Source organism: Vombatus ursinus, unplaced genomic scaffold (assembly GCF_900497805.2).
Source record: "Vombatus ursinus unplaced genomic scaffold, bare-nosed wombat genome assembly UNPS02014926.1, whole genome shotgun sequence".
NCBI classification, from domain to species: domain Eukaryota; kingdom Metazoa; phylum Chordata; class Mammalia; order Diprotodontia; family Vombatidae; genus Vombatus; species Vombatus ursinus.
In genome coordinates, this window is record NW_020954704.1 from 5,934,085 (window position 1) to 5,956,324 (window position 22,240).

General features: G+C 39.7%; 1 protein-coding gene across 1 annotated transcript in view; it reads left to right on the forward strand.

Moving 5' to 3' along the window:
- The window catches only part of SPTB (spectrin beta, erythrocytic), a 160,237-nt gene that overhangs the window by 96,627 nt on the left and 41,370 nt on the right, over nucleotides 1-22,240 (forward strand). Inside the window, exons 16-23 of the mRNA XM_027843761.1 lie at nucleotides 6,428-7,184; nucleotides 7,551-7,753; nucleotides 8,527-8,617; nucleotides 9,994-10,140; nucleotides 11,814-12,077; nucleotides 14,357-14,563; nucleotides 15,287-15,376; nucleotides 20,814-21,092. Of these exons, the coding sequence (XP_027699562.1) occupies nucleotides 6,428-7,184; nucleotides 7,551-7,753; nucleotides 8,527-8,617; nucleotides 9,994-10,140; nucleotides 11,814-12,077; nucleotides 14,357-14,563; nucleotides 15,287-15,376; nucleotides 20,814-21,092 (2,038 nt within the window). The remainder of the gene's footprint in view (nucleotides 1-6,427; nucleotides 7,185-7,550; nucleotides 7,754-8,526; nucleotides 8,618-9,993; nucleotides 10,141-11,813; nucleotides 12,078-14,356; nucleotides 14,564-15,286; nucleotides 15,377-20,813; nucleotides 21,093-22,240) is intronic.

Here is a 22,240-nt window from a genome sequence, read left to right on the forward strand (position 1 = left end):
TTCCCAATTACCTTTAAATATAATTTGAGATGCTTGAGGAATATTGGCCAAATTGGGCCACAGATTTGACACCTCTGATCTAAGGAATTTCTGTTTGTTCTTTTTTCACTTCTCTCACTTGTACATGTCAAAGTAAGCCTAATTTCTCATCTTACCCAATTCCATGGTGTTTCGGTGATTGGTTGGCTGAGACAGTTTTCACACAAGCCATTATTGTTTGGGCAGTCATTGGCCAGATTACTGTCCAGTGTCAGCTCTACTTTGCTCTGAGAATTAGGGAAAGCTCCAAGGATTCTTATCATAGAACACTGAGATTTTCCAAAATCTCAATTCCTACTCATTCATTGGGTTTGCTGTGGTAACTGCCATGCATGGCATAAACACAGCTCAATGACCAGCTATACCATAGAACCAAGAAGATGATATATACGTAACAAGCTAATTAAAGGATAATGGGCCTGGCTGAAGGAGAGGAAGGGGAATTAATAAACAGCTTTAGCAGTCAGCTAAGTGCCAAAAGCAGTGGAATAGCTCCAGGCCCAGGCGTATTGTGCCTGACAATACAACCTGATTACAGACAGCACCAGAATAGTTATGTGAGCAAAAGTCTTGCAGCAGACCCATGGCAGCTTTTAGCTTGATTAGAAGGTTTCAGGAAGAGACCTGCAGATGTCCCAAAGGATGTTGATGACCCAGGGGGTATAATTTGTCCTTTTAAGACATTCTGTCTACTGTGGTCTTGGCAAGAGGCCGGGGGACATTGTACCCTAAAAGGTTCTCAACCACTTCACATAGCTGTATCCAACCAGATATAAAAGATTAATTTAACTTCTTTCAACTGTTTTTACTCACACTATTAATAAAGTATCAAGTATGAATATGTATATATACACACACACATACATATAGAGATAGCAAGAGAATATGAAAATGAAAACCCTGGAGGCCTTGACACTTTCATGTCCAGAACTTCCACCTTGGGGAGAGTTTAGTGATTGCCTCAGTCACTATGTCTAAGACTGGCTCCAGCCACATTTATTCTACTCCCTGGTTATTTTACCAAACCCATTTTGGCTCCTGGTATTCCTCTAACTCTCAACCCTTTTCTAGTTCTGGAACCAAATCAGATTAGCTCTTAGAAAGAGTGTGTCAATCTATCCCACTATCCCTCCACTCACCGTCCTTGTAACTTTGCAAACCAAACCATCTCTCCCTGGCCACTGCTACCACACACACACACACACACACACACGTATGTATATGCATTATATATACACGCATGTATGTTTATATGTGTGTATGCACATATATGTATGTATATATACACGTGTGTGTGTGTGTGTCCTCCTATAAGAACATAATAAGCTCCTTGAGGGCAGGGGCTGTCTTCGTTTTCTCATTTGTATCCTAGAGTTTAGTACAGTACTTGGTAGTTATAAATGCTTTTTTGTTCATTAGTTGTCTGTAGTTAGTGGTTGTATATTGAGAGGCAGTATGATATAATGAATTTAGGCTTGGAGTCAGAAAGACTTGAGTTCAAGTCTTGATTCTGACACAGGCAAGCTTGTGTGACTCTGGTCAAGTCATTTAACCTTTTAGTGCCCAAGCCAACTCACTAAGATTCTAAGTTAGAGAAGTTAGTAATCTTCATCATTGAAGGGAGTTTTCACACTTGTATTTCCCTATACTTATGAAATCATGAACCTGGACAAAGATATAACCCTCCAAAACCTAATTGCCTAATATATTCCCCCAAGCATACACATTACTATATTTATTTTCCTTAAAACCTGAACAATGAGTTCTGAGGTGGAGAATGTTGGGTGGGACACAGAAGAAAAGTGTGGCCAAATTTACCAATAAAGAGGAAGCAAATTACAGAATGGGTGAGGGAATAAAATTAAACTGTTTCATGCTTGCAAAAGCTGCATCTTAGACAATCAGATTCAAAGTAAAGACTGGGAAAAAAATCTGTTATGCTCAAGCTGTATCCAGAAGAAAAAAAAAAGAATTATAATCATGATCACATGTAAGACAGCAGTAAACCTAAATACCTAAAATAGGGACAAGTAGAGAAACAACCTTAGGACTAAAAACACCACTTATAATGAAACAATATCTATATTAAATGTGCATACACTTTATTAAATTCTTTGAGGAAAAGCTTACTGAAATGAAAAAGAAAGAACTAGTTAGTCGCTAATGTTAAGTGACTTTAACATTACAAAACCAACAGAAAAATAAGTGAAAATAAAATTAGATTTGAATTAAGTGTTGGGTACACTGGATGTAAAAGATCAATGGAGACTTCTGAATAAGGATGTTAGAGAATACACATATTCCTCAGACTTCCATGGGATCTAATCCATCACATGCTAGGGTACAAAGAGCACATAAATTCAGAAAGCAAGAAATCTTAAACACATACTTTACAGGCTGTAGCACACTTAAAATGGTACTCAACTAAGGAAATATGACCAAAAGACACAGACCTAAAAGGAGACTAAAACACAATATATGAAATAATGAGCGGACCAAAGACCTAATAATAGAAACAATTAAAACTTAAGTAGTTCTTAAGGGAAAGTGTGTGTGTGTGTGTGTGTGTGTGTGTGTGTCCTTGCACATTATATTAACAATAGAGAAAAAGAAACAATGAATTGACCATGAAGTTAAAAAAAATACTAGAAAAACAAAAAAAATTTAATCCAGAAATGAACACAAAATAAAGATTTTAAAGATTTAAAGGCAAATTTAACAGAATTAGAAACTTGATTAAGTCATTAAATAAAATAAAGAGCTGTTTTTTCAAAGACTAAGAAAATTGACAAACTATTAGCTATTTTGATTTTTAAAAGAAATAGCAAGACCAAATTAGCAAATTGAAAAGGAGATTTCACAACAAAATGGAGAGGAAATAAAGAAAATTATCAAACTGCCATATCAATAAATGGCAACAGAACTGAAAACCTAAATGGAATGGATGAATAACTACCAAAACCTAAAATGCCCAAATTAACAAAACAAAGGCTAAGTAACCTAATCCTTATTTCATAAAGTTAAATTGAATAATTCATAAATGAATTCTTCTGCACGTGTGAATTTTATCATTCAAGAATAAAATCATCTCCCTACTACATTAACTATCTCAGGATTTGGTAAAGTATTTGTTTTCTTTACTTTTTGAAAAAAATTAAGGTCCTGTTTGTCAAACGAGGGGAGTGATAAAGCAGAGGAGAACCATGTGTCAAAAATCACTAATGACTATCAATGTAAAAATATTACAACAATGACTAATCATAGCACTGTATAGGCAAAATATTCATTATGACCAAGTTGTATTTATATCAGAAATAAAAGGATGGTTCAATGTTAGGAAAACAATTAGCAAAATAGTCATATTAATAATTGAAAAACAAAAATTACATGATTATGTAATCAGATGCAGAACAAACTTGTAACATAACATTCATTTATATTTAAAAAAAACACTAAAAAGCATAGGAACAAAATAGAACCATTCCTAATATCAAAAACATTTATCTAAAACTAAGAGCTAGCATTATTTTTAATGGAGAAACATTGGAAACTTTCCCAGTTAAGATCAGGAATGAAGCAAAGATGCTGACTATCACAATTGATATTAACAATAGAAATGCTGGCTATCACAGTAAATCAAAGAAAATAAATTAAGGGAATAAACATTATAAAATTAAAGGCCGTGTTATCTTTTTATGGATGATCTGATGGTTTACTTAGAAAATTCTGGAGAATAAGAATTGAGATAAGTGCTTTTGCAAGAAGTAGGCTGCAAAACAAATCCACAAAATCATCAGTATTTCTAATAAATCAAGAAGAAGAGATAGAGAAATACCACTTAAAGTAACCCTGCATCAAGTATCTGGGCATTGACCTAGTTACACACGAGATTAATACAAATAAGACTGCAAGACAATTTTCTTTTTATTTGGTTTTTTTTTTCAGTTGTGCCCAACTCTTTTATAAAACAATTTTCACCAAAATAAAGGAAGACCCAAATGAACGAAGCATTATCCAGTGTATGTAGCTGAACCATTGGGCCATGCCAATGTGAGGAGAATGTTATTGTTTGTTGTAACTCAATTGTTTCAATCATGTCTGACTCTTCATGACCCCATTTGGGGTTTTCTTGGCAACGACAATGGAGTGATTTGCCATTTCCTTCCCCATCTTATTTTACAGATGAGGAAACTGAGGCAAACAAGGTTAAGTGACTTGCCCAGGGTCACATAGCTGGTAGGTGTCAGAGGCCAGATATGAACTCAGGAAGATGAGTCTTCCTGACTCTAAACCTGGCACTCTATCCACTGTGCCACCCAGCTGCCCAATGTATACAGTTTACCAGCCCCCATTTTTATATTCTAAATAGAGTATTCATAGACTCATCTTCCCAAGTTCAAATCTGGCCTTAGACACTTACTAACTGTGTGACCCTGGACAAGTCGCTTAACCTTGTTTGCCTCAGTTTCCTCATCTGTAAAATGAGCTGGAGAAGGAAATGGCAAACCACTCCAGGATCTCTCTCTGCCAAGAAAATCCCAAATGGGGTCATGAAGAGTCATACAAGACTGAAACAAATGAACAATACCATTTTTATGTGAGTTTGATACCACTGACCTAGGATAGCCCTCTCATTTCATAGATCAGGAACTATTGTGATTATATATAAAAAAAAAAAGCTTTTCCCTAAATAAAGTTAAAGTACCATAGGTTTTATCCCCATTTCAGCTGAGGAAACTGAGGCTTCTAGAAGTTGTGACTTGTACATAGTAATGCCCCAGGACCACACCAGAGGGCCTAGTCCTCTTTACTCTGTTCTCTGCACAACACTGCCTCCATGTGGTGAAGACAGGAAAGCACCATGGCATAGTAGACATTTCAATCCCTGATCACTTATCACCTCTGTGGCCTTGGGCAAATCTCATCCTCTCTTAACTTAAGTTTCTTCATAGGTAAAATGTGGAGGTGGGACTAGAATACCTCCAAGTTCCTTTCAGTTCTAAATATATGATCAGAAAATAACTTGGATTTGCGATTGAGGTGGATACCTGGTCCAAGGGTACAGATCCTACCTCATCCATCCCTTCTCTTGTACATCCTTTGCCCTTGTCCTCTTCTAAATCCTTAGGTTTTTTTCCATAGCCCTTGTCTCCAGTGGAGCACGTGCTCTGTTTATGCGTCATCATTTGCTTTTGCTATGGAATTAACCTAATTATGGGATCAACCTAACTTCTTTTCTGGGCACACATGTAGTCTTTATTGATATACTCCTTTCTACTTTTTGTGCACAGTTCTTCACTGGTAAAGGGATATATTACCTATTCTTACTCACCATGCATCTCATGGTCCTTTGAATTTTGTGCTTTTGAAGTGGTTTTTAGAGTTAGTAAAATAGTGGAAATGGAAGCCACAGGGCAAAGACCATATTTTATCCGTCTTTGTACCCAACCCAGCAGCACCTAAGACAGTGTTTTACTCATATTAAACACTCAATGAATATTGAATTAATGAATCTCCGGTATACTATAATATACACATATATTAATATTATGTACTGATAACTCATACTTAGTACTTAAAAATTACAAAGTATTAAGCAACAATACAAGTATTATTGTTCCTATTTTATAAATAAAGCTCAACGAAATTAAGGGATTTGCCTACAAATAGCTTGTAATGGCAAACTTGAGCCCCTAGTTCAGTTTTTTCTGACTCTAAGTCTAGTAATCTTTCCACTACAACACATTTTCGCTCCCATATATAACAATATAATAATAATGAAGGACATTCAACTCGTTTCATTAGGCACTTTTTTTCAAAAACATTTTTTTGCTTATTATGTGCAAGACATTGCATCAGGTGCTTAGGATGCAAAAACAAACCAAAAAAGGCCCCTGATTTCAAGGAGCTTATATTTTAAGGTTGTATCTCCCATGAAGATTGTGGGCATATTTTAGGGAGATATCCAATGCATTTCTTGGAAGATTGAACATTGATAGCACTTAGAAGAATCTTATTGGGAAGCTCAGAAAATCTCTTGACTTGCCACCATACGTACTGGACCTTCCCAAGTCCATCCATATGTAAGATAGCAGTATAACACACGAATGTCAGTTGCCTGGAGTACTTTGGCTCTACATTCTGTACTTGAACTAAATTTCTTCTTCCTTTCTTCTCCCAAACCTATTTCCTTACAGATCCAGTCTGGTTTCTTTTAAGTTTTAGGCCCATATATGTTCCCAGCTACTTAAACTTTTACCTTAGAAAATATTGGCAAATATTCTTTCTGTTCCCTGTTGGATTCCTTTCCACTACTAGAGTGATGGAATTGGGGAGAAAACGCTACCCACAGCCAACCATATATTTTGTTTTTTTCTCTTCCCACCAGATGGGAGGCATTCCAGATCATGGTGTCCAAGTATCGGAAGGAAGTAGACTCTGCACTCAGTGTACACAACTACTGTGTGGACTGTGAGGACACAAACAAGTGGATTCTGGACAAGACAGAGGTGGTAGAGTCAACGAAGGATCTTGGCCGGGACCTAGCAGGAGTGATTGCCATCCAGCGCAAACTGTACGGATTGGAACGAGATGTGGCTGCTATCCAATCCCGTATGGCCTCTCTGGAGCGGGAGTCCCAGCGGCTGATCCAGGAGCATCCTGAGTTACAGGAGAGCATTGGGAAGCGGCAGGCTTACACGGAGGAGCTGTGGCAGAAGTTGCAGCAAGCCCTGAAGGGTCAGGAAGCATCCCTAGGTGAGGCCGGTCAACTGCAGAAGTTCTTGCAAGACCTTGATGACTTCCAGGCGTGGCTGTTCATGGCACAAAAGACCGTGGCTTCGGAAGATGCACCTGACTCCCTGCCCGAGGCTGAGCAGCTCCTCCAGCAGCATGCAGCCATCAAAGATGAGATTGATGGACACAAAGACGACTACCAGAATGTCAAGGTTTCTGGGGAGAAGGTGGTCGGAGGCCAGACTGACCCAGAGTACCAGCTTCTAGGCCAGAGGCTTGAAGGTGTGGACACAGGCTGGGATGCCCTCTGCAAGATGTGGGAGAACCGGGGCCACTTCCTTACCCAGTGCCTTGGTTTCCAGGAGTTCCAAAAGGATGCCAAACAGGCAGAAGCAATCCTGAGTAATCAGGTATAGAGGAGGAGGTGGCAGAGGGGTAGAGGGGCAAGAGAAGACATCTTCTGGCAGCAAGGGGAGAGACTGAGGATGTCTTTATTAGTTATTGGGATTGAGTTTTTTCCCTTTGAATCCTCCCTTTTCCCAACTAAGCTTTTCCATCCCCACATATCAAGCTGACTACTCCTCCTCCCTTAGTCTGTTAGAATAGGAGAGTCAAGATAGTGACCTAAATTTCTCCCTGAATGGTTAACATCCCATAGTATAAGATCCACAAAGGTATTTTGGGAAATCGCAAGTGAAGGACTTGAGACCCTTAGAGTTTTCCTGGCTACCACTGTGGTTTGGCTTCATACCCCATTCTGGAATTTGCTCCAATAGGAATACACTCTTGCTCACCTGGAGCCTCCAGATTCATTAGAAGCTGCAGAAGCTGGGATCCGTAAGTTTGAGGATTTCTTAGTGTCCATGGAGACTAACCAGGATAAGATCATGAACACTGTGGCCTCTGGGAACAAACTCGTCAATGAGGGAAACATCTACTCTGACAAAATTAAGGAAAAAGTACTGCTGATCGAGGACAGGTAATCCAATGCTTGGGGGATGTATATCAGTTAAGAAGTTGGATTAGATAACCGTTAAGGCAGGAATACTTAATCTGGGGTCTATAGATTTCAGGAGCCTGTAAACTTTGATAGAAAAAAATTAATCTCTATTTTTACTAACCTCTAACTGAAATTTCATATTTCTTATGGTAATGAAAAGGGGGTCTAGTAGGGACCCGAAGGAAACCATGACACAAAAAGGGTGAAGAACCCCCTCTGTAAGGGGCAGCTAGGTGGCACAGTGAATAGAACACTAGCCCTGGATCAGGAGGATGTGGGTTCAAATTCAGTCTCAAACACTTACTAGCTGTGTGATTCTAGGCAAATCACTTTACCCTGATTGAAAAACAAAAACAAAAACAAAAAAACACTCCTCCTATAAAGTTCAATATTCTAATATTTGGTCACATAGTTGTTAATAATAGCTAATAGCTAACATTACTATAGCGCTTACTATGTGCCAGGTGCTGTACTACATGCTTTATGATTGTTATTTCATTTGGTCCTCACAACAACCCTGGAAGGTAAGTGCTATTATTATCCTCATTTTACAGATGAGGAAACTGAGGCAAATAGGTTGAGTGACTTACCCAGGATCACACAGCTTGTAAGGATCTAAGGCTGAATTTTTAACTCAGGTCCTTCTCACTCTAGACCTGGCATTCTATTCCTGAGACCTTGGCAATAAGTCAAAGGAAGGAAACTGTTATTTCCTTTATTTTCATGACTCTCTTGACCATCTTTCCTTCTAGGCACAAGAAGAATAATGAGAAATCCCAGGAAGCAGCACTTCTCCTGAGAGACAATTTGGACCTTCAGAACTTCCTACAAAACTGTCAGGAGGTAGTACTCTAGAAGAAGGGTTTCAAGAATTAACTCTCCAGGATTAAAGGACTCCCCCACCCCCACCTTCCTTTAAAATCCCTTCTAAATCTAAAAAAAAATATGGTTGTACAAAGGGAAAAACAAAAACAAAAACAGAAGAAATCCCAGAGATTTGACTCCCTGTCATTTCAGATGGCCCCTAGCTTTTTCTTTTTCTTCTGGTTTTATGTTGTCTTCAGGAAAAGTAGCCTGATGTAAGGTTTAGGACCTCCCCCGGTGACCTGACTTGAAGGGAATTGCCTGTTTCCTCTTAGAAAAGTCATCTCCTCCAGGGTTTATGTGAGACTTCACTTCACACCTCAACTTTATACTCACTATCTCTTGCCTTTACCCTCTCAATGACTAGTTTATTTGACTTTGGAAAGGGATGTTTTGGAATGATGCAGGCTTAATCCCAGCATTAGCACACCAAGTCAAGTCAATGGCATTTATTAAGCATCTACTATGTGCCAGGAATTAGTCTAAGTGCTAGGGATACAAATAAAGGCCGAAACAATCCCTGCCTTCAGGGAACTCACAAGCTAATGAGAGAAACAACATGCAAACAACTATGTAGAAACAAGATATTTTCAGAATAAATTGAAGATAATCTCAGAGTGAAGGCATGAGCAGTAAGCCGGAAGGGGGAAGGGTTCTTACAGATGGTAGGATATTAGTTGAGACTATATGAGAGTTCATATGTTAGAAATCTTTAATACCCATCACCATACTTCTTAAACTGTTTATGGTTATGAGTCTATTCTTGACCTCATTCCTTGTCAAACATTTGCTCTCTGTTCATTAGCAATGTCTTAGCTAGAATTTAAAGATCCAAGAAGGCAATTTAATAAGCATTTATCAAGTGGCTGATTTTTTTAGAGTATCATGTGGGAACAGGCATAGGTACTAAATGAGAATCCTTCTGCCCTCAAGGAATTTCCAGTTTGGTGGGGTGATACATTACATAAACAAAGAGCTCACAATAGAAAATAAGTATTTCTTATCAGTAGAAGATAAGATAATAGAATCGTAAACAATGTTATACTGGGTTCAAGGTCAGAAAGTTGGGCAATTGGAAGGATATTAGGGACAAGTAAATGGAAGCCCAATGTTAACACTAGAACAAGAACTCCAACACCAACTAGGGAAAGGGAAGTCAAGCCAGGTAGCAGGAGGAAAGTGAAGTAAAAACTCTCTCATTCTCACACTTTCTCCTCTTAGCCCATTGGACTACCCTGGCTCCTGTGAAAGCACTTCTTTCACAAGCCTGATGGGTGGTAGGTTTGTTCTGCGTCCTTGAGAAGCAGGGCATCACCATGTTTGTGGAGGATTCAATCTAAGTTTCCTGCCTACAGCTCACTCTCTGGATCAATGACAAGCTACTATCATCTCAAGATATTTCCTATGAAGAAGCCCGGAACTTGCACAACCAATGGCAGAAGCATCAAGCATTCATGGCGGAACTGGCTTCCAACCAAGGGTGGCTGGAGAAGGTGGATAAGGTAAAGCAGATGATGCCTGGCACTGTGTCCAGGAAGGCCTGCCTGGTTGGAGCTTCACCAGATCATGTGCAGAATTCTTGGAATCATACAATTTGGAGGTGCAATAACTTCATTTTAATAGCTCTTTCTATTCAAGAATCACCCTTCAAGGCCCTTCAATAGACACTAGTTAAGCCTCCCAAACTCCTGTAGAATCAACCCTGTTATAGATGGGGACATGAGACAGCAGAATTGTAGTGTCTGTCAGGATGTAAAAGTTGTCCCCAGGACATTTTGGATACTATAACAAAAGCTGATAAAAGTCCCCTAAGGCATGTTGCCAGGATAATGATAATTGTTCATGGTCATATTTAGTTTTCCCCATCCAAGGGTCACAAAACACTGTCCAGAATTAGGTGTATATAGGAGGTGGCTGATCAAGTCCTGTTGTTCAATTGTGTACAATGTTTTGTGACCTCATTTGGGTATGGAATGGTTTTGCCATTTCCTTCTCCAGCTCATTTTACAAATGAGGAAACTGAGGCAAATGAGTGAAGTGATTTGCCCAGGGTCACACAGCTAGTGAATGTCTGAGTCCAGCGTTGAACTCAGGAAGAGGAGTCTTCCAGACTCCAGGCCCTGCCCTCTATCTATTTTACCTTCTAGCTGCCCAGCTGTTAATCAATAACACTGAGCTCTGTAAAAACATGATGAATGATTATTTTTATCATTTTATAGATGGAAAAACCAAGAGACTTCTCAAAAAGAAGGAATTTTATGAATATCATAGTTTAAGATACGACAAAAATTAGACCCGGAAATTTTGCGTTCTGTAACTGCAATTATACTTTTTTTTTTAAGAAAAAAAGGTTTATTTTATTTAGCACTTGGTATCTGTAAAGTTTTTTCTCATATTTCTATGTCACATGACCCTCACAAATAATCCTATGAGGTTGTTAACACATGTTTTACTATCTCCATTATAGATAAAGAAGTCAAGGGTGAGAAAGGTTAATTAACTTGCCCAATGTCTCATAGCCAACAAGCTCCATAGCTGGAATTAAACCCAGGTCTTTTGACTCTAAATGCCGAGCTCTTTCTCCTTTCTTTTGTATTTTCTAGAATTTGCTCAACAAAGAGCAGGTATAGGACAGATATTATCAGGGCCACCTTTGGTGGGGTTCAGTGCCTCACCGTGTATGTTTCTATGCAAATTAAATCTAATTAAAATCATTTCAAGAGGAAGAGTCTTAAAAGAAGATCCTGGAGGGCATAGTAAAAAGCAGAGGTAGACTGCAAAGGAAGAGAAGTTTTGTTTTAGAGGTGGTTTGGCAGGGAGGTTTTGGACAAATTTATGTAACTATGAGCCTCAAGGAGGTTTTTTGTTTGTTTTGTTTTTAAGCACAAACTGGTGAAATTGTTTCCTTCTCTCAGCTTCTACTGCCTCGTTGAGTTGCTAACTAGCACCCTTCCCTGTGGCAACATGGCCCCTGCAAAGGCTGAACTCTGGGTGTTTTTACTGTCTTTGAATTAGTCATTTTCTTGACCGTGGGATTCTGCTCCCTACTTAATTCTCTGTTCTTTCAGTGCCCCACCTCAGTGGTCATGGGCATGGCTTCCTTCTTGTAGAAAGATGTCTCCCCAGTCATCCCTGAAGGCCTCATGGTGAGCTCTCTTCTTTATTCCCCATGCAGGAGGGAAGGCAGCTTATGGAGGAGAAGCCACAGTTTACAGATGTAGTGACCCAACGGCTGAGGCAACTGCATCGCCTCTGGGATGAGCTGCAGTCCACCACACAGGACAAAGCCCAGCACCTCTTTGCCGCCAGCCGCTCAGACCTTCATGCCCAAATGTATGCTGACCTCAACAAATGGATCAGTGCCATGGAGGACCAGCTGCGGTCTGATGACCCTGGCAAAGACCTGACTAGTGTTAACCGGATGCTGACTAAGTTGAAGGTATGTGGGCAAATTGTGTAGTTTCATAGTTACAAAGAATTTTCTTGTAGATCTTCAGTTCCAGTCCACTGCTTCATAGATGAGGACATTGAAATTCAGAAATATAAAGCTGCTGGTTAGTGACAGAGCCAGGTGTCCTAGGCCTTAATCTTGTACTTTCCCCCAGAATTCTATGTAATTTTCTCTTTCTCCTCTAGCACTTTCCTGACTGATGGTGACTGTGATTCTTCACTGGTGGTGACTGGTGGAAATAGGTCCATGTGTTCATTCCTTGGAGGGAGGTGAAGCATTGCTCCACTTGAAATTTAGCTGGGTCTTTATCTTCATGGATATGAATAGCGGACAAGACAATGAATGGAGAGATAGTACATTTCTCTCTCAATACCTCCAGAAGCAAGGGCTCAGAGTAGCTGTGACCATAATTCTTCCCACCTCCAGCCAGCAGTAGCCAGTGTTATTGGTCAACATAAATAGGAACATGGTTGTCCTATGTGAAGTACAGTAGGCAACCACTTACGGAAAAATGACTGAATAGAGCTCTAGGAAGACTCACCTCTTCCAAATTTCTCTCAATTCAATTTACAAATGAGGAAACTGAGGCACAGGAGTGAAGTGATTTGCCCAGGGTCACATAGCTAGTAAATGTCGGAGGCCAGACTTGAACTCAGGAAGAGGAGTCTTCCAGAATCCAGGCCCCACCTTCTATCTGCTTTACCATCTAGCTGCCCAGCTGTTAATCAGTAACATTGAGCTGTGTAAAAAGATGGTGAATGATTTTTTTTATCATCTTATAGATGGAAAAACCAAGAGACTTCTCAAAAAGAAGGGCTTTTATGAATAGTTTAAGTTGTGACATAGTTTAAGATGTGACAAGAATTAGACCCAGGAATTTTGCATTCTATAGCTACAATTATACTTTTTTTTAAGAAAAAAAGGTTTATTTTATTTAGCACTTGGTATCAGTAAAGTTTTTTTTTCATATTCCTATCTCATATGACCCTCACAAATAATCCTATGAGGTTGTTAATACATGTTTTACTATCTCCATTATAGATAAAGAAGTCAGTTCAATAATCAGTTGTCTCTATTGTCTGAAATTCTACCATTTGAGAGTACTTTGGGTGGAAGTATTTTCCTCTATTAAAGAACACATTCCCTTGGGGATTAAACCTGTGCTTTGTGCTATTAGCCCTTCATTTAGTGTCAGTTAATTTATTAAATCCTGTTTTGTAGAGGACGGGTTTGGTAGAGAGGGGACAAGGAAGAGAGAGAGAGATGTATAGGGTTTGGCATATTTACCCAAGGAGGACAGGCCTTGGTGACATTGTTGTTCACTGTGGGACCTGGGACACCTTAAGGGAATACAGCATCAGAGAGAAGGCTGCTTTTAAGAAGTAGGAGATCCATAAGCACAACTTTCATCCATTTCACAGCTTTCCTGCAGACAGGCCTTGAAGCTATAAGATAGCTTTCTCAGGATTGGGTTTCTTGGTAGACATTACCATGGGCTCCTTTGTTTGGAGTATGACAGAGTCATGGGCTTTGGCTACAGGCTAGAGGGAAGAAAGAAGTTTCAGTTGCTGTGGACTTGGTTATCATCTTTTTTCCTCTTAGGAGATGCAAAAATGTTCTTAGGGGAGAACATGAGCTCATGCTTAATGGCTTTAAACTATATATTGTATGCCTATCTGTAAACTGCCTTAAGTGGGAGGGGGAATATATCCTAAAAAAAATAGATAAATTAAAAATGTACTGTATTGGTCCAAATGTAAACATTACCCCTTAGCTGAGATCACTTTGAGAAGAAAAAATAATTGGTATACATTATAAAACAATTACACAAAATTACTATGTTACTATATATATATATATATATTATAGAATTATTTATATATTTATATTTCTCTTCAAATAAAGGGTTTTTATATTAATTTTTCTCATAGGTGCCATCTTCATTTTCGTTCTCCTGTTAACCACAGAAAAATTATACACCACATTTAGTTTTCTTAGTAACTGGCTTGCTACTTTTTGTAGTTTTTTTTCTGTAGATTTGTGGTTTATTCTTAGATCAACACAGTTATAAGCACTGTAAAGTTTCAGAAAAGGAATAGCTTCAATATCCATCTTCTGATGTCATCAAGGAAGGGCGGATAGGATGGGTTGGACCTTGAAGGGAGTGGGGGTTGAATGTGTATACATGGGGAGAAATATAAATCTCATTCCACTTCAGGGGTTGTTTGGGCTGTAAGTGTGGCCTGACCCTATTTCTTGGGTTTCAGAGGGTGGAGGATCAAGTGAATGTGAGGAAGAAGGAGTTGGGAGAGCTGTTGTCCCAGGTACCCCCCGTAGGGGTGGAAGGGGATGGTACAGAGCCAAGCATTGAGAAGCGCTTCCTGGACCTTCTAGTGCCTCTGGGTAAGAGGAAGAAACAGCTGGAGTCATCTCGAGCCAAGTTGCAGATCAACAGAGATATAGAGGATGAGACGGTGAGTCCCCTGCCTCTCCCTGTCCTCAACAGAGCTGCCACCAAATTTCTCTCAGTCTTTCGTCAGGAGGTACCTCATTGCCACTCAGTTCTATTCAATTTAATGAGCATTTAACAAGCACTTAAAATGTACAAGGCTCTGAGCTAGGCTGGGGGAATACAAAGATAAATATGACACAACTGGCCTTCAAGGAGCTTACAATCTAATGTATAAAGGATAAAGGGAGAATGTCTAAAGGTGAGGTCCAAGCAAAGTGCTGAGAGAGATTTGAGGAGAAATAAATCACTTTTACCAGGAACCACTTCAAGGAGAAAGCAATATCTGAGTTGGGCTTGAAGGAAGGGAGAAGACAGAAATGAAGTCAAAGTTGGGGACAGTCCATTTCCAAGTGTGAGCAAAGACACAAAGAAAACAAAATGAGAGTGGTTCATTTTGGCTAGAATGAAAAATATGTGAAAGAGAGTAGTATAAGAAAAGAAAAGATAGATTAGTTCGGTCATTTTGGGGAGAAGGTCACTGAACATCAGAGTTAGCATTCTGTTTTATTCTATAGACAGTGGGGACCCATTGAAGGTTTTTGAGTTGAAAAAATGACATCACCACACTATATGACTTGGGGTGGGGCAGTGTTCTGAAAAATGGATTATGGAAAGGATAGGGTGGAACAACTCTTTGTCACAACCTCAATGTCATCACATCCCCTCACTTTTTGGTCTTCTTTAGCTCTGGGTAGAAGAAAGGCTGCCACTTGCCCAGTCTGCTGACTATGGAACTAACCTCCAAAGTGTGCAGCTGCTCATGAAGAAAAACCAGGTGAGCCAAACACCTCCCCATATCTCCCCCTCCTCTTCATGGTGGCTTGATCCTCTGTCTACCTGGGAAGGCAGGCCCTATCCCTAACCTAAGCAAGGCAGTCTATGATAGATAGGCTAGATACATGGATGTATTTTCATTGGTAGGTTTGAGGTCTCAAAGCCTTATCTGGTACTCTAAGGGAGAGAGCACATTTTGAAATATATAGAGAGAATACAGATTTTGGGAAAAATCACAGAAATTTGTGAGACTAGGCCACTCAGGCTCTGAGTCTTTGCCTTCAGGTCACCAAGGTGGGTGAGGTGTCAGGTAAGCCTTTTACCCCTATCAGATTATTGTGTTCTCCTATTAAAGTGTTTGCCTATCAGAGACACATCCTGGATTTTAATGAGAAGAAGCCAGTAAAATTAGTCTACAGGATCACCTCCCATACTTGCTGGTCCTGTTTTCAAGGCTAAGTTTGGACCCTGAGTAATGTTAGGACTCAGAAGGTTAATGGGACACTAGAATTATTTTGGCATCGAGGATACTCTCTGGGACCAAATCAGGCCAGAAGACTATTTGAGCCTGGAATGCTATTCTCTGAGAACACATCCATCTGCTAGTTGATTTTCAGCCAGGGATGGGCTTTGAGCCTGCCTGGCACCAGTCAGGGGGTCAGGGTTTTGAAACTGAACAGATGCCAAATGTGCCGTGTTTTTTTTTTCAAAATGCAGACTACTAAATAAAGCTAAATGTGGGGAGGAGACTAGTTTTATAGAGTTTCACTGTTTCCATACCCATCAGGGACATGGTTGCAGATTTCTCCCATAGGCAGAAGGCCTTCTTGCCCCACTCGGACCAGTATCTGGGTCAGGAACTGGTATGCGGTCCTATCTTTGCTTGGGGAGGGTTGCTTTTCAGCCCTGGGAGAACAGTGGTGCTAAGAGAATGACAGGTGCCCTTGGGAGAATTGCTGGTTGGTAACATTTAGAGTTTCTTCTGAAGAATAATAGACATTGCAATCTACAGGCAGGACACAGAGTCCTAGGAGTCATGCCAGGACCTGGATTATAAGGAAAGAGCCTTCCAAAACTCCTTTGGTACTTGTCTCATGCTTCTTAGTCACATGAGTACCAATGGTACAGCCAAGTCAGAGTCTAAGAAGATGAGAGGGTACTAGACTAGAGGGTCTTGAAGGGCAGAAACATGGCTTCATTTTCTTGATAATTCTTCTTTATTAGGGGAAGGAGCCGTAGAGGACATATGTATCGTTGAGGTCAACATCTGGCTTCATAAATTTTATCACCAAGAAGGTTTCAACTTCCCTGGCTCTGGGGTGCTGTTTCAGGAAATAAGGATGAGATTCACCCAACCAAGAAGGGAAAAAGGATATTTGAGGGAAGGATGGTGGTGTGTAGTTGAAAGAACACTGGATTTGTAGTCAGAAGACCTGGGTTCTAATCCTGGTTCTGCCACTTATTACCTGTGTGACCTTGGGCAAGTCACTTCATCTCCAGAGGCCTCAGCTTCCTTCACCTGTAAAATAAGGCGTTTAGATTAGATGACCTTTTAAGATTCCTTCTAGTTCTAGCTCTAAGCCCTACGACCCTGTGAACCAAAAACAAATATTTTAAACTACCTAGGTTAGCTGAGTCAACTGAACAGAAGATACTTTAACTGAAAACTTGGGAGAAACGCTTTTAGAAAAAGACTTCATTTTAAAGGCATATTTGTGGAGATTACGAAATCTCATGGGAAGGAGAATGAGCAAGTTTAGAAATATAAGCACAAAGATTCTAGCACATTGGAGAAATCTTTGTTTAATACTGGATTTCAGCAGATTTGGGGGATTATGTTTTGGTATTTAAGAATTTGTGTACTTGCAGTATTCTGGTTACTATACTGCTCTGCCCCTGCCTTCTGGAAGTTTTCATCTTTTAAATATATTAGTCTTAGGACACAGAGTTCTTTATACTTTTAAATATCGTTTAAGACTCCTTTATACTCTTAAAAATTATTGAGGACCCCTAAAGAGCTTTTGTGTATGTGGGTTACACATTTACTGTATTAAAAATTAAAACTGATAAAATATTTCAGTATTGACTCATTAAAATAATAATAAACTCTGTTAACACAATAAATAAACATAATAGAAATGTGTTAATATGAATATGTTAACATAACTAGCATTATTTTTTCTAGAAAATAACTATTTTTCAAAACAAAAAAAATTCATGAGAATATCTTACATGTTTCTTGCAAATCTTTTTAATGTCCAATAATGTAAAATAGCTAGATTCTCATATCTAGTTTTGTGTTCAATCTACTTTGATACGTTGTTTTGAAGTATATGTAGCAAATCTGGATTCACACAGATACATAATAGGAAAAGGGAGGAGTGTGTTAATGGCAAATAACATAGTATTATTATTATTATTATCAAAATAATTTTGACCTTACAGACTCCCTGAAAAGGTCTTTGAGACTCCTAGAAGTCCTTGAATAATATTTTGAAGACTACTAACAGAAATAGAAAATAGCACCTTTTCATTAAGCCAGAACAAAGGAATATATTGCCTTGTATGTGGAAAGGAAAAATAGCTTAAAAAGAAGACATCAAAAAGGCAGGAATTTTTCCTTTACTTGACTATATCTTTTTCTCCCTTCTTTTGTTGTTGTTGTTCAGTCATTTTAGTTGTGACTCTTTATGACTCCATTTGGGATTTTCTTGGCAAAGATACTGGACCGGTTTGCCATTTCCTGCTCTAACTCATCTTACAGATAATGAAACTCAGGCAAATAGGATTAAGTGACTTGCCAAGGGTGACCCAGCTAGTAAGTGTCTCAGGCTGGATTTGAACTTATGAGGAGGAGTCTTCCTGATTCTAAGCCCAATGCCCTATCCACTGCACCACCTAGATACCCATCCCTTCTTCTGCCTCCAAAAAAATTAATTCAACTCAACAAATATGTATTACCTACCTTCTTACTTTGCCAGCTCAGATAAGAGGTTGCAATGAATGTGATGGCCACTATATTTTCATAGCCTTTTCAGATCCCAGAGTTGGGGATGCTTAGCAAATATTATCCCTTGTATCAGTGATAGTAGAAACTTTGTTCTGAATGAAGATCAGTCTTTAAAATATGCCATCTTGCCATATAGGATGATTCTGTTTCATTATCAGCAGTCCACATACTTAGTCCTTAAACTTCTTTGTACCTCAGTTTCCTCATTGTAAAATAAGGAACTGGAGTAGGTGCCATTGAGAACCTTCCTAACTAAAATAGTTGTCGCCCATTTTGTCAGTCAGTCAAAAACATTCATAAAGGACCTACTGTGTGCCAGGCCCTGTGCTAAGTTCGGGGGATACAAAGAAAGGCTAAAAATGGTCCTTGCTCTCAGGGATCTCACATCTTGTTGGGAGAGATAACATGCAAGCAATGATGTTCAAATGATATGTACACAAGATAAATAGGAGATGATGAACAGAGAGAAAGCTCTAGTATTAAGGGGAATCAGGAAGGGCTTCTTGCAGATGGTAGGACTTTAGGTGGGACCTTAAGGAAGGCAGAAGGTAGAGCTGAGGAAGAAGAGAGTTCCAGTGACAGGGGACAGCAGATTTTCATCTTGGTCTTCCTTATGACTAAATATACATTAATGATATTCCTGGTTGGAGGGGAGAAGTACAAACTAGTTACAAAGTAAATCATTGTTAAGTCTGAAGTAAAATGACTCATACAGAGAAGCCAAGTCCTTTTTTTTTTTTACAGAAGCAACTGAGCTTAGCTTTTACTTAAAACCACACATTTGATAAGGATAAATGTACATACTATCATACTTGGGTTCAAAAAATCAACTTCACAAATAAAAGGTGGATGTGGCATGGTTAGATAACACTTTATTTTTAAAGATCTGGGGGTTGGGTCAGCTAGCTGGACAAAGCACCGGCCCTGGAGTCAGGAAGACCTGAGTTCAAATCCAGCCTCAGACACTTACTAGCTGTGTGACCCTGGGCAAGTCACTTAACTCAAAAAAAAATTGGGGAGGCTTTGGTGGTCTGCAAGCTCAGTATGAGAAAGCATTATGAGGTGGCAGCCAAAAAAACCTAATGTTATTAGGACTAATGCATCTAGGACTTGGGAGGTATTGTACTCTGTACTCTGCTCTGGTCAGACCCATACCTAAAGTATTGTTTTCAGATATAAACACCACAGTTTAGGAAGGATGGATGAACTAGAGAGAGTCCAAAGAGGACTATCTAAGATCATAAGGGCTTCAAGTCTGTACCATATAAGATCTGTGAATGTTTAGCCTAAAGAAAAGACTCACGGGACATGAAAACTGTGTCTAGATTTTTGAAGACTTTCTTTCATGTGGAAGAGACAGACCCATTTTTTTCTGGCCCCAGAAGACAGAAGTAGGCTCAATGGATAGAAGTTGCAGAGAGACAAATTTAGGCTTGATGTCAGAAAAAATTATCTATCGAAGTTGTCCAAAAACAGAATAGGTTGCTTTACATGGTAGTAGGTCCCCTACCCTCGCCAATAGGAGGTCTTCAGGTAGAGACTGGATGGACACTTGGATATTGTTAATGGAGATTCTTTTTTAGATAATGAGCTGGGGACTAGAAGGTGACTGGGATCCCTTCCAACTCTAAAACTTCGTGTTTTTCTTTGTGTGAGATGCAGAATGGTGTAGTCCTTCCTTGGTGTCAGGAAAGACTGTTTTTATACATTCTAGCTTGGTGACCAAGTAACTCCTCCTTTTGGTACCCCAGGCAACTTTCTAAGATGTAGGCTACAGCTGAGCTTTTCTGAGTGCTTGCTCAATGGAAAATCACAGGTCAAGAGAAAGAAAATTAGGAAACTAGAACCAAGTCTGAAGCATGGATAGAAGTCATGAAGTAGGAAACCAGAAATGTGATCTTAGAAAAAAGTTACCTCTTTACCAGAACACTTGAAAATGTTCTGGATTGGCAGTCAGAGGACCTGTGTTCAAATCTCAGCACCTGGGCACTTTGGTTCTATGGCTTCAGTTTTCTTGTCTGTCAATTTAGAAGGTTGGACTATGTAGGGTTCTTAGAATAGGGCTCATGAACTTGTGTGTGTGTGTATGTTTAACTGTATTTCAGTGTGATTGGTTTCCTTTGTAATCCTATGTATTTTGTTTTATGCATTTATAAACATTATTCTGAGAAGAGATTCATAGGCTTCACCAGACTGCCAACAGAGAGTCTATGACACAAAACAGGTAAAGAACCCTGAACTAAACTATCTAATTCTGAGGACATTTTCAGCTCTACATCTAGGATCCTGTGACCTCTCTCTCAGCCTCAGTTTCCTCCTCTATAAAGTAAAAGAGGTGAATGAGATGATTTCTGCTCTGACTTTCCTATGATCTTATGATGCTATGACTGACTCAGTCTAATGCGTGTCCATCTTTTGTCATCTCCAGATGCTACAGAATGAAATTGTGGGCCACGCGCCCCGGATAGAGGATGTGTTGCATCGAGGGCACGAGCTGGTGGAGGTGGCTGAGATAGACTGCCAAGACATTGCAGAGCGCCTGGGGCATCTGCAGGGCTCGTGGAAATTGCTCCAAGATGAGACCGCTCAACGGCTGCAGCGGCTATGGGAGGCCAATGAAGCTCAGCAGTACTACTTGGATGCTGGAGAGGCAGAGGCCTGGATCAGTGAACAAAAACTTTATGTGATCTCTGATGAGACTCCCAAGGTCAGTCACTGTGTGGCTCGGGAGACAGCGAGGTTAAGCGAGCCAGCTGGGTTCCCTCCAGGATGGGAGGAGACAGCCAGCTCCTCCTCTGTCTAGTTCAGATTTCCTTGGCCAAAGAAGTATCCCTATCTGTAAGAATGGGGCAAAGCTAAGAAGTAAAAGGGTTGAAGTCTGTCAAGCTTTAGAAGTATGTGGTGAGTGTAGGTGAGGGGGAATTGTGGGGTCAGGGCCTAAGCGTTCAAGGATAGAATAGGAATCCCACATGTTCTGCTTTGGGACACCCTTCTCAGAAAAGAGACTCTAAATTCAGTATAAATGTGCCACTCATTTGTCCATAGACCAAACCCTTTTTGAATTTGGCATTGCCTGATTTTCCTATCCCCTTATTCCCTTCTACTCTTTGATAATCTCCCATGCCTTAGTTAGATGGCAAGTGGTTCTGCACTTAGCACTGGCCTAAATACTGTGGATAATAGAGACAAAGTGTAAAACATAGTCCTCCAAGGGTCTTATGTTACTTCTGAGGAACCAATACATTAGTATTAATATATGAATATTCTATATACTTTGCTAATTAACACTAATATGCTAACATACCATATAATATATACATTAATATAATTATATACTATTTTTACATGTGAAACAATAATAAATACCCCAATGGTACAAAATTAATTGCTAAAATGTGTGGTACAGATTGTAAATTCCATAGGAATCCAGATTTGAAGTCAGTCCTTGAGGGCTAAGTATACTGCAAGGCAGTATAGTACAAGGGAAAGACCACCGATTCGGGACCTGGATTTGAATCCTGCCTCTGATGCTAACTACACATCTTAACCTCCCTGGGCCTAATTTTCCATATGTGTAAAATGAGGGGGCTGGAATGGATGATGTCTGAGGCCTCTTCCAGTTCTAGAACTATGATCATAAGTGAAGGTTTCACGGAGGACATGAGACCCTGGTAGGATTTAGAAAGGCAGAGAAGGAAAAGGAAAGGCGTTCCTGGTAAGAGAAGTAGCATGAGCAAAAGGTGTGAAGGCAAGAATTACCATGGCATGTTTCTGGGATAGTGATGAAACCAGAGAGGATGGGGCATATTGGGAATTAGTAGGAAAATAGCATAGAATGGGTCCAGAGGGTTTTAG